The 19,078-nt window shown below is 35.5% G+C and overlaps 1 protein-coding gene across 1 annotated transcript; it reads left to right on the top strand.

Moving 5' to 3' along the window:
- The first annotated feature begins 15,998 nt into the window (after window positions 1-15,998).
- Window positions 15,999-17,830, top strand: LOC120265612 (WAT1-related protein At5g07050-like). Its single transcript, XM_039273556.1, has 7 exons — window positions 15,999-16,271; window positions 16,358-16,420; window positions 16,509-16,625; window positions 16,709-16,949; window positions 17,030-17,191; window positions 17,287-17,438; window positions 17,536-17,830. The coding sequence occupies exons 1-7, from the start codon at window positions 16,069-16,071 to the stop codon at window positions 17,729-17,731; spliced, it is 1,134 nt and encodes a 377-aa protein (XP_039129490.1). The 5' UTR covers window positions 15,999-16,068; the 3' UTR covers window positions 17,732-17,830.
- Window positions 17,831-19,078: the final 1,248 nt, after the last annotated feature.

Below are 19,078 nucleotides of genomic sequence, written 5' to 3'. Positions count from 1 at the left end.
AGTTATTACTACCGAGATTTGTGAGATATTGAAATTTTCCATGTAAAGATGAAGTTTGTCACACCAGATTCACATGGAACTATATCTATCCCATTCAATCTGGGGTAGACCTTCAGCGTATGTATCACATATATCACATGTTCAACTTCACCGCCGTCGACTTCATTGTTGATATAATTCAAGATGTAGTGGGCATACCTCAAGCTCCTCATTTCCATCGTAAATATCATGCCTTGGCTTTATTCAAACTGCTATGCGCCTTGTGTAGTCATGAATATTTAAGTTATAGTTCATGTTCGTGTATTAACTTTTATTGCTTAGTAAACATCATTTTTGTTTACCTTGTTGGGTTCTCATTTAATTTAGTATTATTTCATTTAATATTCTAAGTCTTTGTGTAACATACTACGTTGTCATTTATAATAGCAAGTCTATGCTTATATTTTTATTATTGATTAACAAGATTTATTCTGAGCTCACCTGTGATATTTACAACAACAAGCGGGATTCATTATTGGAGAGCATATAGTTCAGCTGTGGTATGCATCCATCCCATCAAGGATCTATAGGGGTCCTAGCCTTCTAGGTTTCATCAAATTGTTTGGAAAATGTGTCGCTAAGAGTTGGTGAATGGTATGTTGATAGTGAACACTTCAAGGATGCATTTCACAATTTTGCTATCAAATGGAATTTAAACTTTATCTTCATAAAGAATGATAAACAAAGGGTGATTGTCCAATGTGCCGTTGACTGTTGTGAGTGGTGAGTCCATGCATCTAGAGAATGCAATCATGTCACATTTAGAATCAAGATGATGCATCCCATGCATACATGTAGTAGTGGTATCAAAACGATGTCCCATCTAAAAGCATAAAAAGACATGGGTTAGTGCACATGTGATATAAAAGCTAAAAAGACCTCCCCATCTATAGGCCTATTGATACCTAGCTGGATATATTGCATGAGGATGGTGTTAGTTTACCATATAAGTAAGCTTTGTTAAGGAAAGAGATAGCCAAGGGTATTCTTCATGGGAGTAAAGTCACAAGTTATGATTTTTTGGTGTGGTACACAAGTAAGGTAGTGGAGACTAACCTCTGTAGCATTGCCATTATGGAGAAAGACAATGAATAGTTCAAACATGTATTTTTCAATTTTTGCGCCTGTATTGTTGGATTCAAGAGAGACTGTAGACCACTGTGGTTCATTGATGGAACTCGTTTGCTTGGGAAATACGGTGGTACTTTATTGGGTGCAAAGGGTAAAGATAGGAATGACAAGTTCTTTCATGTTGCTTTCGCAATTGTTGATAATGAAACGGACACTAATAGGACTTGGTTTCAGTCAAAGCTCAGGGATGCACTCTACGGGGATGACGACTATGATAAAATTATTACATTTGTTTCAAATAGGTTTAAGGGCCTTGTGAAAGCCATTCCAAAGGTTTTCCCATCATCCCCTTGTGCCTATTACTTGCAGTACTTGGAAGGAAACTTTATAAAAGGAAATGTTATACTTAATAAATACCTCGAAACTCACTAATATGTATTTTCATTTAATATAACATAGTTCCCATATATTGATACATGTTTCTATTTAATATACACGCTAGCGGACGAATGATTATGCTTTGCATCTTGTAGAGGTATGGAGTTTTCTTCAGACAGTTGATAGGAGACACAAGCATATGCGTTTATTAAATGGTAAAGTGTGCTCAAGAGCAGTGTATCAATTAACAAGGAAAAATAGTGAATACTAGTACTAGTAATAATTTTGAAAACTAGCCTACCGAAAGTTGTAATGTGTGAATGTGAATAGAAGAATGGAAAATAAAAAACAATGATACAAAAGAAAAATCTTTCAAGAATCCCTCTAGGGTTTATAAAGTCTAGGACAAAGGTTGTATAAATCTAGTAATCCTATTTGAACTGAGAGATATCCTAAAATATACTAAACCCCTCTGGCAAGAGTAAATAGTAACTAATTGAGTATAATGCTGATATTGACAACCCATGAGTGTACAACATTCATGTATGTTATATCACTTTATACACTCATTCGGCATGTATTAGAACCATATTGTGGAATTCGATAGTAAATATAGTGTGTTTTACATATTCAGGCTTAGGGTAGCACTTCAAGATGAGAGAGACATAAAAGAAGTATTCCAGACCTTAAACGAAGAAGTTGGAGCTCTTTCGACATCATTTGAATAAGAACAAGGTAAACTGGGTATCTTACGGGTAGCTTACGACCTACCTTACGGCTGTAAGTAGATTCCAGAGAACCTTGCGGGTATTATTATCCCCGTAAAGGGGATTCAGAGCAAAATCAGAGGATCTTACGGGCAAGGCTTATGCTCGTAAGGACCATCCAGAGGAGTTTACAACCACTGCATATGCCTATAAGGGTGGTTGCAAAAAGCAACACAGTGAAGCTTACAGTCCAGTGCTTACTGCCGTAAGCTAGACTGTAACACAAATTGAAGACCTTACGAATGGAACTTATGGCCGTAAGTGTTCCTATAAGGATCTTGACCATCTTTTCTAGCTCCCTTACCGCCAATTCCTTATGCCAGTAAGCAGTAGGGTATAAATAGAACTTATGAGGATTTTTAGGGCATTCTTGGTTTTTGGGTGATTCTTGGAGGTGAAGTTAGGGAAGAAAGAAGACAAATCTCCAACACTCAAGGGGCTATTTCAATGGATATTTGGATCCACATTCAAGAGGATTGGAGATCATAACTGTCAAGCTCACATTGGCTGTATGCATTGAAGCTTTCCTAGGCTTCTCCCGCGATCCTCTATATGCATGATTGAGAAGGGGGTTTTTATGTTTTTCATGTTTCCTTCTATTACTTGTACCTTGAATGCTTGCCCTCGAATAATAGAGAGCTAATTTATAGATGTTTGGGCATAGTTAAAATCTAGTGTTTATGTCATTGACAATAGTTGTTGGATCTTTTATGCTTTATTTGTTTTCTTAATTGTAATCATTTCTATTTGAATATAATTGCGTGTTTTTATTGAATGATTGCTATTGTGGAAAGAGCCCCTTAGTTTTCATATGTTTGATGTGTTTTATGACGAGAAAAAATTTTCACCTAGCATACACATGCCGCAATTCGAGGGATTATGAGTAAGCATCTGGTTAGGGAACTTTAGAGACTCCATCTTCCTTAAACTTTCCAAGTGAGTTAGTGATAATTTCTGTGCTATTTATAATTACGTGGAGTAGATTTTAGGAGAAATAACATATATACTCTGTATTCGGATTAGGGATAATCTTTCTCTGGGGGAGATTATTTACTTAAGAGATTGTCATTAGCTTCTAGTGAGGTTTCATAAAGTGTTAACGTGATTGTGTGGATGTTTGTATCAGCTCTGCACCTATTCAGTTACTCTTTGCCTGAGAAATTGTGGGTTAGTATAATTCTAGAAACCTCTCGGTTTAAATAGGATAGCATTTTTAGACAATCTTTGTCATGTACTTTATAATCCTAGAGGGATGCTATGCCTAGATATCTTTTCTTCCCTTGATTTCCTTCCTGCTTTTACAGTTCTTTTTGTCTTTGTTTTCTTTCGTTCACTCACATAACATTTTGTCACTTAGTCCATTTCTCAGAATTAGGATCTTCCTCGAGCGTCTATCATGACTTGAGAGCAGCTTGTCAAGTTATTCTTGGCTCGTTATTTCCTATCAGGAAAAATAACCAAGTTGCCTCAAGATATTATAGTTTATGCACAGTTGGATACTGAATCAATGACTTGTTAAGGTAATGCTTGCATCACAACCTCCCCGATTGGATAGAAGTTCAGATTTTCTATTAGGGCTTGAATCAGAGTACCAAATAGCTTATAGACTTAGCAACAGGAGGATCGCTTGACAGTAAGACTCCTGAGGTGACTAAGCAGTTGATAAAAGAAATAACCATGAACAAATACTAGTGGAACTCAAAGGGCAAGTCAGTTGGAAAGCTAGCGGGGATAATAGAGGTTAGCAAAGTCACATCACTAGCTACCTAGGTGAAAGCCATGAGCTAGAAGATCAATAATTTGTTTACTCAGAAGCTGGCTATAGTCATATGGTATGCGACACGTGTGGAGGAGGACATGGCTTGATAGATTGCTCTATTATTAGAGCGGGGCATAAACCAATCGAATAGTTAGACTTCATTGGTAGTGTCTTCCGACAGCAAGGAAATCCACTATATAGTGTCACTTATAATCTAGGATGGTGGAATCACCCCAATTTCTCTTAGGAAAATCAAGGGTAGCAGTAGAAACCCCCGCTAGGATTTCTCCTCACTAATAGAACAATAAGAGACCATCATTGGAGGAAGTACTTACTTGGTTCATTCAGAGCATGAACATTAAGTTTCAGCAGCCAAAAACTGATTCTAGGGCATAGAGGCATCAATGAGAGACCATCAGACTACTCTTCAAAATCTAGAGAATTAGAAGGGGCGGATAACTAAACTGTTGTTCGAACATCCTCAAGTGAGTTTCCCAAGTAATACTTAAGCAAACCCCTGTGAACATCTCAAGACTATCACTTTTCGGAGTGGTAAAGAAGTGGGGGTATATAGTAAAAGGGTGATGTAGAAGGAAAAGGGACCAAAAACTGAGATTGTGGAGAGTTTAATGAAGGAAGAAGATGCCACTCCAATTATTGAAAAGAGAATGCCACCACCGGTGAAGGAGTATGTCCACCACCTCCCGTACCCATCAAGATTGAAGAATGATCACACGGGTGAACAATTCAAGGGATTTCTAGATTTATTGAAGCAACTACACATTAATGTACTGTTTGTTAAAGATTTCTCTCAAATGGTGAAGTACGCAAAGTTTCTCAAGGACCTTCTAGCAAACAAAAAGAAATTTGAAGAGATGTCAACGGTTACATTGAGTGAAGGGAGCTCGGTATTGTTTCATAGCCGACTACAGAGGAAGAAGAAAGATCTAGAGAGTTTTACTATCCCTTGTAACGTTGGTGAAAAAGCTCTAGCAGATCTAGGTGCTAGTATAAATGTAATGCCATACACCATGTTTAAGAAACTTGGACTTAGTGATCTTAAACCAATTAGGATGACCTTTGATAAATGCTCGTGTATAAGTATTATGAATTATACTTTTCTTATATTGAGCATCACTTTCATCAAATTTTATGGTTCATTCATGTGTATTTGTGTTATTTTGTGTATTTAGGGTTGTGGAGACAAGTTTAGAAGAAAAGAAGCAAAAATAGATCATGGACACAATTGTTGAGGAAATTCTTGAACCGAATAAGGATCAAGGCACAAGTTGTACTCATAGACATGTGGGTGTGTGCTAACCTCCAAAATGTTTAAGTGAATACACAAAGTGGAAGGGCACAAAGGCAGTCATAATCATTTGTTCCAACTTGTGTAACATTATTAAGAGCTTCATTAATGTGTTTGAAAGCAAGATGCGACATGATCTACCACATGGATTTGTGCCCAATCATGCGACCTCAATGAAGAAATTAAAGTCAGGGGCACTGTAGTGAAAGTATTGTAGAAGTTTACTATAGTAAAGCAATGCAGCAAAATTACTGCAGCAGTTACTGTTTATAGCGCGCAGGAAATTGAAGCCCGAAAATCCACACGACCGTGTGGAATTTATACACGCCCGTATAGATGCCTGATTTCAGCCCTATAAATGCCGCTTTGAGAGTTTGATTTGGGGATCTTGATCTTATCTTTTGCCTATCTTTTGGGTAGAGCGCGGATAGGGTTTGAAGAGGTTCATACTGGGATTTTAGAGCGTTCCTAAAGCATTCGACATCGATTTTTTTCAGAGGAGTGTTATTAGGGGAGCTTTCGATGGCTTGGATTTGGCAGGGTGTGCCCTAGGCTTGATGAAGGAGTCTTTGGAGAAGATGAGGCTGCTCTTGTAGACCATCAACACGGATGGCAAGGGTGTTATCTCTATGGATTGCTTGCACTTATTTTTGATTTCATCTTTGACTTTGTATTGCTCAATGGAGAGCTAAACCCCTAGTGGGTGCTTGGACTTGTAAACCCTAGGATGATTTTGTTTCATTGACTTCTATTATGCTTTTTTAATTGATTCTTTAATTGAGTTTCAATCTTCTGTGTTTATTGATTCGATTTTCCCTTAGAGTGACACTAGGGTTGAGAATCTATCTAGGAAACCCATTGAAGGGGTGACAACTTCACTTGGGTTAGACTTAGCAAGATTGAAGAAGGTTGAGAGGGTGAGTCGAGAGGTAGCAGAACGCCTCCTTTCCCCTCCGACGTGATTTATCCTACCTCCATGTTCCAAGAATTCTTTGCAATCATAATAGAGTGAAGTGCTAAGAGACCTTCTCCACTGAGGCTTAATTGCGTGAGTGATAGAGTGAAGTGTCGAGTTATCCTTAGTACTGGGGCTTAATTGTGGTTAGAAATTTTTCGCCTGGACCAAAGGGTTAGATCTAAGTTAGGGAATAGGGTTTATCACTTGGAATCACTAGAGTTTCAAGCTGTCCCACACAGTGTGAGGTGTTGACAGTATTCCTTTCTGTAGGAGCATAGTGTAGAAGGCTAGTCATGGTTTACCTTAGGTTTAGGACCGTGTGTCTTTGGATCTCTACGACTCATTAAACTTCAATTAGGAGGCATAATATTAGTCTTGCACTTGAAACATTAGTCCTATAGTGAGCATTGTCTGGGTACCCCATTTTTACCATTGATTGTTCTCTCTGATTACTCTTGCTTGTTCTCTTTTCTCTTTTGCTCTTCTCTGCATTAATATCATGAATTAAATCACAAATTGGTTTTCACTCTAGCTAAATAGCAATACTTCTTGATTTTGAGCATCTATTTCCTGTTGATTTGACTACCCACTCACCTAGGTATTTTATCACTTTGATGACTCGTGCACTTGCAATACACACATGCAAAGGGTGTGTCAACCTTGCAACTAGCAGACTGTTCCATTAGGAATCCTAAGGGGATTATAGAAAATGTGTTAGTTAAGACTGATAAATTCATTTTCTCGGAAGACTTTGTGATTTTCGATGTAGATGAAGATGTTGAGGTACCTCTCATTCTTGGTAGGCCTTTCATAGTCACCTCCTAAGCCCTAAATGATGTTAGCAATGGTAAAATGACACTTGGGCTTGGGGATGAGGAAGCCATGTATGCTTTGTCTGATGCCATGAAACATCCTTCTACTTCTGATGATACATGATATTTCATTAATAAGATTGATTCAATTGTTAATGAGTGTGTGTAGGAAATTTTGTACAAGGAGCCTTTCGAGGAGTTATTAGATGACCCTCACGGTGAAGAGACCACCCCTTTGCTTACACCAACATTGATTGAAGAAAGAACAAGCAAGAGGAATTGGCGAGAGGTCACTTACCCCAAGAAAGGTAAGAGAAAACCTTCGCCTAAGAAGGTAACCTCCAAGTTTGTCAACTTCATCAGTAAGTTCCCTATGTTCTCTAATCTTGCACTCGGGCACCATTTTGGAGATATTCATATTGGTCATGAGGTATGTTTTTATTTTAAACCTCCTTGACATGTGTGTTTCAAGTACGTCAAGCTCGTGATGTTAAACAAATGTTTCTTAGGAGGCAACAAAAGCAAAATTTATCATATTTTATTGAGTTTGAGTCTCTTTAACGGTTGTTTTGTAGTTTTATTTGTTTTAGAAATAAATTGCTCGGCGTGTCTTGGATTTTCATGTGTTGATTGGTTGGTTGTTGTCCTAATCACTCATTTTATGCTTCCTAAGCCATATATGTATTTGAGCTTAATTGTAGTAAACAAGGGGAACTCTGCTCAAATTTTCTAGGTCTCTTACGGGCTACAAACACCCGTAAGTAGGGTCATAAGACTAAAAAAAGAGCTTTATGGGCATCTTACACCCGTAAGTAACCTCGCAAGGGTATTCTAAAGAGTCTTATGAGCATACTTACATCACGTAAGTCCTAGTGAGTACAATTTAGAGGTTCTTTACGGGTAATTTACACTCATAAGTGAGGGCGTAAGGGTCATCTAGGGCATTTTACGGGTATACCTTAAACAAGATAATGTATACCACTAGTATCTTAATAAAGTCCTCTTCTCTTCCTTCCTTTAGAACAAGATGGAGAAGGTTTCTTTTGATGAAATCTTTATGCCTATCTTAGATTTTACTAAGGTATTTTTCTTCAAATGCCAACAATTTTTTCTGCTTATGGAAAACTACCGCTTTTCCAATGCAGCAGAGTCCAAGTATGAGATCAATGTCTTTGGGCCTGAAGCACCATAGGATTTCCCCAATATTGAACTTGCGGGTGCATTCATAGTATCACTACATGAGCGCATCAAGTGCTCCCTTTTCTTATAGAAGAGGTTCGATCTCAGTCATTGGTGTAAAGGGTATCCTTTGGATGATTTCCCAATGACTTCCACTCATCTATTGTTTCAACTAAGAAAGAGTTTCGGTTATCAGAACGAGATAGAACATTCTATTGAAGAGATTAGCAGTCATATTTCCTTCAACAATAGTAAGGATGATGGTATTAAGCAGATAATCGATTCTTAAATCTAAATGGATAAAAATGAATAGGAAGATGATATTTTAAATGGAAAATGGTTTTCATTAATACAACAAGATATATGTTGATGAGTGTACAATGTTCTGTTATTTCATATCACTTTGTAAAGTCATTTGGCTTTTATTAGGATCATATTATGGAATTTGGTTCTAAACTTAGTGTATTTTGTATTCTCAGGCTCCAAGAAGTACTTGAAGATGAGAAAGAACCAAAAGAAGTATTCCAAACCCTAAATCAAGAAGTTGGACATCTCTTGGCATCAGTTGAACAAGGACAAGGCAAATTAGATGGCTTATGGGCAGCTTACGGCTTGGCTTAAGGCCATAAGCACTTTCTATAGAATGTTGTGTGCATGCTTATACCCATAAGAAGGAGTTTAAATCCAAATTAGAGGACCTTACGAGCCAGACTTGTGGCCATAAGAATGCCTATAAGGACTATCTAGAGGAGCTTACGACCATAGCTTATGCCCATAAGGACGGACGCAATGTGCATCACAGTGAACCTTACGGTCAAGCGCTTACAACTGTAAGCTCGACCGTAACACAAACATAATACCTTATGGATGGGACTTACAACTATAAATATTCTTGTAAGGCTCATAACCTATCTTCTCTAGCACCTTACGGCCATGTCGTTACGCCCATAAGCAACCTGTAAGCAGCCAAGTATAAATACATTTGATGAGAATTTTTTAGGGCATTCTTTAGACTTTTTGATTTTTTTTTTCTTGGAGACGAAGCTAAGGGAGAAAAGAGGCTAATCTCTAGGGCTCAAGGGGTTATTATAGGAGGATATTTGGATCCACATTGAAGGGAAAAATAGATCATAGCCATCAAGTTTATCTTGAGAGTGTTCGTGGAAGCTTTCCTAGAGTTTGTTCAGTGATTCATCTCCATCATGATTGAGAAGGGGTTTTTAATATTTTCAATGTCTCTCATTGTGTCTTGTTGTTTGAATGGTTGCCCTCTATAAATTAGCCCTCCATTAATGGACAGCTAATTTGTAGGTGTTTGTGCATAGTTGAACTATAGGGTTTATCTTTTGATATTGGTTGTTAGATTCATGTAATTTACTTGTTTTCTTCATTACAATCCATTCTATTTGAATCTAATTGCGTGTTTAAATGATTGATTTCTATTGTGGTGAAAGCCCTAGTTATTGATGAGTGCATTTTATATAGTTATTTCTTATATCCTAATGTCTGTTTTACTTGTCCTGTTAGCATGTTTTTGTCATAAATCGATGCTATTTGAGGTATGTTTGCTAATATGTGCAGATAATTAGGTTTCTGACCAAAAGGAATGATTAGAGATAAACTTTGATGCAAAACTGTATTGGAATACAAGTTTCAGGACAAGCAGGGTCAGAAGCACACCCATGCTGGGAAGCATAGTTGAAAGCACGGGCGTGTTGAGCCCTGTGTGATTTACTGGCGTCTGCACAGAACTGGAAGCACGATTTTCACTGCTCCTAACACCCCCATGCTGGGGGAGCACGATTAGTAAGCACGTGAGTGCTTATCCTCATGCATTTTACTGGAAAGTCATTAGAAACTCAGTATAGTCACAAGTGCTCCAAGTACCATCATGCTAGGGAAGCATGATCGGTGAGCACGGGTGTGCTCACCCCCGTGCATTTTATTGGAATCACACTGAGACTATTTCCAAGGATTTGGAGCTGAGCAGGGTTATTAGCACGGTTAGGCAACATAGAGCACCATCTTGGGCTAGATCTGGAGGGAAAATAAGTTTGAAAATGGAGGATCGACTATAAATGACCATTGTCAAGCTTTCTTTGACGCGATTGTGAAGCAAAAAGGGAGTTTAATTGATAAACTTTATTTTTCTTCTTGTTTTGCTATGCTTGATCGTAAAACTATGAGGAGCTAATCATTTTTTGGTGGCCTGGATTATGAATCTTGACTTTTAATGCTTTGATTTTAGTGATATTGATTCTTGAGTTTCCTTGTGATCTCCCTTTTGTTCATTTTGTTATCTTCCTTTGTGTTAATTGCCTTGATGCTTGTATGTTGCTAGCTTAATGTTGGGATTGCCGATAGCCGCATAAGTGTTGATTTTTCGTTGCTGGTTTTCACATTAGGTTGCCATTGCATTTTAAGTTGATATTCAACCCTATATTGGCTTGATGTCTAGAGAGTAATCTTTACTTGTCTAGCTAGGGCACACATTAGAGAAGGGGTTGAGTCTGGTTCGAGCCATTGAGTAGGGACGTACATTTACAAACCCTCCACGGTACAAGAGGAAGCTCTTGAATCATTGCCTAGTCATTGCATTTGTCAAGGGGATTAATCTAGGCCACTATCCTTTTTATTGCTGTCTTCTCAACCCAAAACCATGCCTCTTCTCTCCTCTTTTCTTCTCTATTCTTCTATTATTAGTAGATTAATTAATTCAACCTTAATCTTTGAACCAGCTAGATATTGGAAAATGAGGTATTGAGAGTTATACCAGTCCCTGTGGATTCGACTACCCGATCCTATTGGGTACACTTTACTACTTGTACGACCCGTGCACTTGCAGATATGAAGGGGCATACCAGTTATAATATTTGATATGCTTTGTGATGAGTAGAAATACCCACCTATCATAGCCATGCAGTGATTAGAGAAAATTGTGAGTTAACCTAGATATAGAGTACTTTGGAGACCCTGTCTCCTTCAATTCTCCAGAGTGAATATACAAAAAAAGTTAAGATTGATTTTTGATAGTCATCGCAAAATTTTATAGATTATTTTTTTATTTTTATTATTTATTTATTTATTTGAAGTTGTGAGTTTCAAAAAAGAGTGTACATGGGGATAATATTTTATCATAAAGATTATTATGCATGTTACTTATTTTGGTTGAATTGCAACCTTAGCTTTTTCTATAAATAAATAAATAATAAATAAAATAAATTAAAAAATAATTTCAATATTTTGTACGAATTATAGGGATGTTAATGGTCCCCGGCTCCGTCGCGGAACCTGATTCCCTGCTCCACGGGGTCAGAATTTTTCGGGGGTAGGGTTGGGGCCGGGCCAGGAAAAAATTTTCTTTTGGAGTTGGGGCACGAGCCTGGGAATATCCTCCCCTCCCCACCTCGACCCCAAAATAGTAAATATTTAATTTAAATATTATATATATATATATATATATAGAGAGAGAGAGAGAGAGAGGGAGAGAGAGGACCGGAAATCTAGAGACGTCCAGCCCTAAATTTAAAAATCTAGGAACGTCCAACAACAACCGTTAGATCATCATCTATCAGCTGTTGTTTTATTATAAATATAACCCTGAAGATGGGGTTACAACACTAATTCCACCTCCGGGGTTAGTAATGAAACAACAATTGTTAGATAGGTGCTCTAACAACTGCTGTGGGGATGCCCCTAGATATGTTTTCTAGGGATGTCCCTAGAAATCATATTGTCATATATATATATATATAATATGTTATTAATATGATATATCTAAATAAAAATTATTATTATTATTATTATTAAAAACCTAAAATTCTAATTCCAGCATCGGGGTTAGAATTCCCTTATTAAAAGAAAACCTTAAATTCTACCTCCGGCATCGGGGTTAGAATTCCCTTAATATAAAAAAAAAACCTAAAATTCTAACCCCGGTATGAGGAGGGTTAGAAAATCTAAAAAAAAGCAAAATAGAACTTAAAAATATTATTTACTTAATATATATTAATTAAATCAATAAATTATCAAATTCAGATATTATTTTAAATATTTAATTATATTAATTAACCAATAATTTAAATTTTTTATAAAAATCAAATAAACAAACCAAAATTTTTAAAAAATATATATATAGTCTTTTTTCATCTGGATCTTGCATACAGTAGGATCTTGCTTGAATCCAAGGTTTTGTTTTATGTTTGTTTTCACCTTTTTTGTTAACTATGCATGGGAGGTGTTAAATTTGGTTTATTATCATATGTTTTCAAATGCTTAGTTGGCCAACTATATTGTTTCCATTCTCAAGCTCTTGAAAAGTTTTCTTTTTTATTACTGTTCTTTGGTTGAACTTTTGCTTAGATTTAGTTGAACTTTTCAGTCTGGTGGTTTTGATTGGGTGGGAAAAGCCACAAATGTATTTTATAAGTGATATTGATTTAGCATAAAACTGTTTGATTGATTATTGCTTTTTGATTACATAATTTAATTACAGGTTGTTGAATGCCATGTTTACAATGATATATCAGATGAAAGCTTATCCTGTTTTGGATAAGAAGTCATGATTTTATTAGATTTTGATTTGCTGATGAATGTTCATTGAAGAGATTTGCATTAATTTCCAGTTGATTTTTGTGTTTTTATTGATTCCTTTGAACTATTGAATGTTTTTTTTTTTGTATAATACATGAATTGGTCCCTCTACTTTTCTCTCTCTTCTCTTTTGGTCCCTCTACCCAGAAATGCTCCCAAGTAGTCCCTCTACTCTTGAAAATGGTTCTACTTAGTCCCTTCTACTCCAAAATAGGCCAATTATTGGCTGTATTTTTCAAGAGTAGAGGGACTAAATGGGAAGAGATTAAGGGTAGAGGGACCAAATTAGGTCATTTTCAAGAGTAGAGGGATTAGTGTGAGCATTTCTGAGTAGAGGGACCAAAAGGGAAGAGAGAAAAAGTAGAGGGACCAATTCGAGTATTATACCTTTTTTTTCTTTCTATTATTTGACTTGTTTAAAATGATTCTGCTTTTTCTTTATAGGGTGTTTTTTTTTCTTTTGTGTGTGTGCCAAGTAGAGTTGTTAAATTTTCATTGAGTTATGGTAAATTTATGATATAATATAAATTTTATATTAAATAATAATAATATTTGAATTTATTAATCAGGGTCGACGAATCCCCAAACCCGAAAAATCCCCACGGGAACGGGGATGGGGAAAAAAATTCCTGTATTCAGGTTTGGGGTTGGAATCGGAGATGGGATTAGAAATCGGGGCTAGGGCCAGGAAATGTATTCCCCGATGAATCCCCGCCCCGTTAACACTCTAGCACGAAGCCATCAAAACTCATAAAAGTGGATTCTCTATGAAAAGATCCTGACATGATGGACAAACGTCACAACCTACTTTCAAGTGTCTAATGTTCGCAAGGATCTTATGTATTATTTGTTTTTGTTTGATAATATTGGTTTTATCCCATGTTTTATTTTTTTAATTTTGTTTTAAATTTGAATTTTAGATTAAAGTGGTAAACACCAATAGCCTTTTTACATATTAGTATTTAGTCTTTTACATAAGGTGTTTATTTTAATAAGAATTTGAAATAAACCCTTAAAATTATATAAGGCAAGGACATAATTTCTTCGTGAGCTTGTCTTTCTTTGCGCATGTCTCTAACACATTTTTATCGTATTTCGTTAAAAAAACATAAAAAATATTACCTAAAAAAATTATAAAAAAATGGAATAAAGCAATAGATAAAAAAATAAAATAAAAAAAGACAAGAAAGATCTCCTGCTCAAAGCATCACCCGTGGGGAGGATGTCATGAACACCATCTTCCACTGTTCTAGTTCTATTCACTTTTTTTTTTATGAATATAAACAGTACTAAACAGTACTGGAACCCGTATGTACAGTATGAGAATATTATAGAAATCCCGGGTGAACAGTGTATGAATAGTACGGGGGAACAGTACTGTTGGGGGAGAGATTTGAACTCATGACCTCCCCCTTACACTTTGATGTGATACCATTGGGCTATCCAATAATTGACTATTCACTCTCTTTTTTACATTCATTTGCAAATATTGGCGCAGAATTACATTGCTCATTTGCTTGCTAAACAAGGCAACCTCATTTGGCATTTTAAACTTTTTTAATTCAGAGTTGTTTCATCTTAATTCGTTTTGTTGGCTTTTTATTTAAAAAACAAAAAAAATTTGTTTCCAGTAAAATTGAACAATTATAAAAAGTGTAAAGTGTAATTTGTAGAACTCTCATTATGAGAGTTCAAAATGCACTATATGCAATGATGCAAAATATTCTTCATTATGGATGAGAGCTTGTAACTCAATTCCTGTACAGATCAAATGAGAGTGCATAAATTTTATTGGTCACAAATCCATTGCTGTAAATGTTTTGTCATATTTTATCAAATTAAAAAACATTGAGTTTGGATAATTAAATATATATATACTGAAACCAAAATGAAAAAGGGATTTTGTCATAAATTATTCTTCTAATTTTATTCTTTTCGAATGAAAGGATCCATACATTTTGTTTAATTAAAAAAAAAACCATCGAATCTTTATATAAAAGTTTGAGAAGAAAAAGGAACCGATAAAGAAGAAATTTCTGGTGGTGGTGAGACAACAGTGACATATCGCCGGAGCATTGCCGCATCCCTCCGGCTATGGAATGGGTCCACTAGTGCGAGCCACTTAATTACTTCATTGTCCTTGATGACATCACCAAACACCATCTTTTTCCCCAATCTTTTGGTGCGCCACTCAGGCTCCAAAGTGCTCCAGTGACACGTGGATAATTCCCACTGGCCCTTGCGTGGGGCCATGCTCTGAATTGCGCAAAACAGTTTTAAGGTGAAGAGCTACAAGGTAAAATTCTTAATATGACTACAGAAAATATTAAGTTAATATACTAATTAGATGTCATGCGGTTTTCACCAAAAAAAAATTCACAAATAATTATTATTTAAAGATTTATATTTAAAAATCATGTGTTGGTCTAAATGATAAAGTGTATTAGAAGAGATTACCATAACGGTCATATTTTCTTCTCACCGGATTAGACTATAAACAACTGACTTCTCAATCAAATAAGAAAAAATTAAAATAAAATAAATTTATATTAACAACATAAAAAATAAATCATTCAATGCTGAATAGTATGGTACAACATTTTCTTTCCAATTAGTAATTGAGATTCTAACACATACACATACAATGAATTATTTAAGTTTTTAAAAAAATAATTATATCAATAACATAAAAAATAAATCATTCTGCACTAAATAGTATGATATAACATTTTCTTTTCCAATTAGTACTTGAAATTCTAACACATAAACACAGTGAATTATTCATGTTGCTGGAGAAATAATTATATCAAGAACATAAAAAATAAAATCATTCTGGGCTGAATAGTATGGTATATCAATTTCTTTTTCAATAAGTACTTGAAATTCTGAGACATACATACACACACAATGATTTATTGATGTTCCTAGAGAAATAAAAAACATTGACAAGGCAGACATAGTTCACCCGAAAGCCAATCCCCCGTGGATCTCACAAGCCTTGGCATACAAAGTACCCAAAATGCCCCCTCATTAGCTCATGTAGATAAGGCTAGCTATATCTCTCTGATCACACCCTGAAATCTTTATAAATAGCAGTGAGGAAGCAACAATGCAAACGTGAGGAGAACACCAAAACCCATTCATCAAGTTATCCACTTCTTACTCTTGCATCTCCTCAAAAGCTTACTCTCAAGCTCTACACAATGGAGATTCAAGGGCACTGTGCCAATCTCTTTCACAAGTGCAAGCCTTACATTGCCATGGTCTCCCTCCAATTTGGATATGCAGGCATGAACATCATCACTAAAGTTTCACTTAACCATGGCATGAGCCATTACGTCCTCGTCGTCTATCGCCATGCATTTGCTACTCTATCCATTGCTCCATTTGCTCTCTTTCTTGAAAGGTAACAATCTAAACGTAAAATAAAACACACACCCACAGGAGAGAAGAAAAAAATATATAAAAACCACCTTCTTCTTGCTTCAACAGGAAAGGTCGCCCTAAAATGACATTCAAAATCTTCTTGCAAATATTTGTCCTCGCACTTCTTGGGTTAGTAAACTAAATAAGCCTTAGTTTCCAATATATATATATATATATATATACATGCACATGACATTGAATGTGTGAATTGCTACAGTCCGGTTATTGATCAAAACTTCTACTACGCTGGTCTGAAGTATACCTCGCCGTCGTTTGCATGTGCGATTAGCAACATGTTGCCAGCGATGACATTTGTCATGGCTGTGATTTTCAGGTAAAAAACAGAATCCAATTTGCAGAAAAAATCAATGGTCTGAAAGTGGCGATCAATATATTTATATATGCTTTGAATGTTAGGATGGAGAAACTAGATTTAAAGAGGGTGATATGCCAAGTAAAGCTAGTCGGCACTCTAGTGACAGTGGTTGGTGCAATGTTGATGACACTCTACAAAGGGCCTATTATAGAGATGGTTTGGACTAAGCACAAGCACACTCATGAAGTGCAAACCGATGAATCGAATAATAAAGATTGGTTAAAGGGCTCCATCTTTGTCATCATAGCTACTCTTGCTTGGGCTGCTCTCTTCATTCTTCAGGTATATATATATATAATATTTGATCATGAGAACTTAATTATTAAGTAGTTTGTATTGATGCATGTATTGTTTATAAACAGACTGAAGCACTGAAGAAATACGCCAGTGCTCCCATATCTCTCACATCACTCATTTGCTTTGTTGGTACTCTTCAAGCAATTGTTGTCACCTTTGTCATGGAACATAAGGCCTCTGTTTGGAGTATTGGGTGGGACATGAACCTCCTTGCTGCTGCATATGCTGTTAGTTCTCTCTCTCTCTCTCTCTCTATATATATATATATATATCTTTCTTAATAATGAATATATATCACTAAAGGATATAAATATACACACAGGGAATTGTGACATCCAGTGTTGCCTACTATGTGCAAGGACTAGTTATACAGGAAAAGGGGCCAGTGTTTGCCTCAGCATTCAGTCCACTGATGATGATCATAGTGGCCATTATGGGTTCTTTTATTCTTGCAGAAAAGATCTATTTGGGAGGGTACATGCAAACAGAAACCTTTATCTCTCTCTTGCTTTATATATATATTCTTTTTGAAAACATGCTCTGATTTAACTAAGTGTTTGGAATAATACAGTGTTATTGGCGCTATCTTGATTGTTGCTGGACTTTACTCAGTGCTGTGGGGCAAGTTTAAAGAGAACAAAGAGATGACTGAAACGGCAGCTTTGGAGTTCCCAATAGCTATCAAGAGCATTGAAGGGAATGGGAAGGGAATGGATATCATTGACTCAAATGATGTTGTAATTGCAAAGGATACACAAAAGGCTTAACTTCTTTGTCTAAGAACTTGGTATTGAGTTACAGATCACTCCATGCAGTGAAGAGGCTTTTTTGGTCTTTCACCTTCACAAAGCTCGGAACTTGTTTGCCTTTTTTTGTTCTCTCTCTCCTTTTTTGTCTTTAGATTTTCCTTCAGTGTATTTCCGTGCCCGAGAGTCTTGTAGCTATCCAATTTAAGAATGGATTATGTTTCTTTTCCTAATAATTTATGTCTATTTTGATTCTCGCATAATTATCTCGTCATTAAAATGAATTAATTAAAAAATATTACAAAACATCACCAATACAAACAATACAATTTAAAAACAGATAAATCTAACAAATTGTAATACACTATCTTTGTAATACAAGAATGGGAACTCTCTCCCTCTCAAGAAGTTGAGATGTCAACTCTCGCATAGATTTTATCCAAAAAAAATTATAATCCTTAATTTTTTTTTATTTTTGAGATATCCCATTCCATAAGTGTGAAAATAAAATTTTTCACAAAAATTCTTTTAATTTAAGATATTTTAAGCATGTAAACCACATAATAATATTTTAAACAAGAAAAAAAGATATTGGTGTACTGCATACATATCACAAAAATTCTTTTCATTTAAGATATTTTTAGCATGTAAACCAGATAATAATATTTTATACAAGATTATTGAGTCTTGCATGCATATCGGACATAACCTTCGCAAAGAATGACATCAATTTTATCTAAAAATGATTCTCCGACTTACATTTGAGAAAGGAAATATTTATATTTCATATATTAGGAAAAGTAGAAGACAATAATGTACAACAAAGAAATTGAATAATAAATTCTCTAAAATGTGGTAAGAATATTTTTACTTGCCTTATTTATATTTATGATTTGTTAAAAATATAAATTATGTTAAAAATAAAAACGCTTCTCAATGACTTACATTAAAAGAAAAGAATACTATCTTTTTTAGTGGATTTACTTGTTGGAATTAATGAATCTGGTTCTTTTTTTATGTTGTTTGTGGGTCCTAAACTTTTTTTATTAATGGATTTCATCGTCACTAGTTGCTATAAAATTTGGATGATCACGAGAAAGTATAAGAGAATAATTAAGACAAACATTTGATGAACTCCATTAAGCAAGCATTATAAGATTTTTGATACTTAATTAGTGCCAGGAATCCTTTTAAGAAGGAGGAAAATTCTATTCTATGGTTCCATGCATCTACATAAGTATAAAATTTCGGCAACTTGCACACTCTAAAGTTCATGTTATAAGAAGAATCTCAACTTTACTTTGTACATCTGGTTTGGAAAATTTGTTTGAGGTGGATCACATGGAATTTGTGCTGCTCTTGGATTAA

Source organism: Dioscorea cayenensis, chromosome 7 (assembly GCF_009730915.1).
Source record: "Dioscorea cayenensis subsp. rotundata cultivar TDr96_F1 chromosome 7, TDr96_F1_v2_PseudoChromosome.rev07_lg8_w22 25.fasta, whole genome shotgun sequence".
In the NCBI taxonomy this organism is placed as follows: domain Eukaryota; kingdom Viridiplantae; phylum Streptophyta; class Magnoliopsida; order Dioscoreales; family Dioscoreaceae; genus Dioscorea; species Dioscorea cayenensis.
The sequence above is the reverse complement of the archived record's forward strand: the minus strand, read 5'-3'. Positions and strand labels throughout refer to the sequence as shown.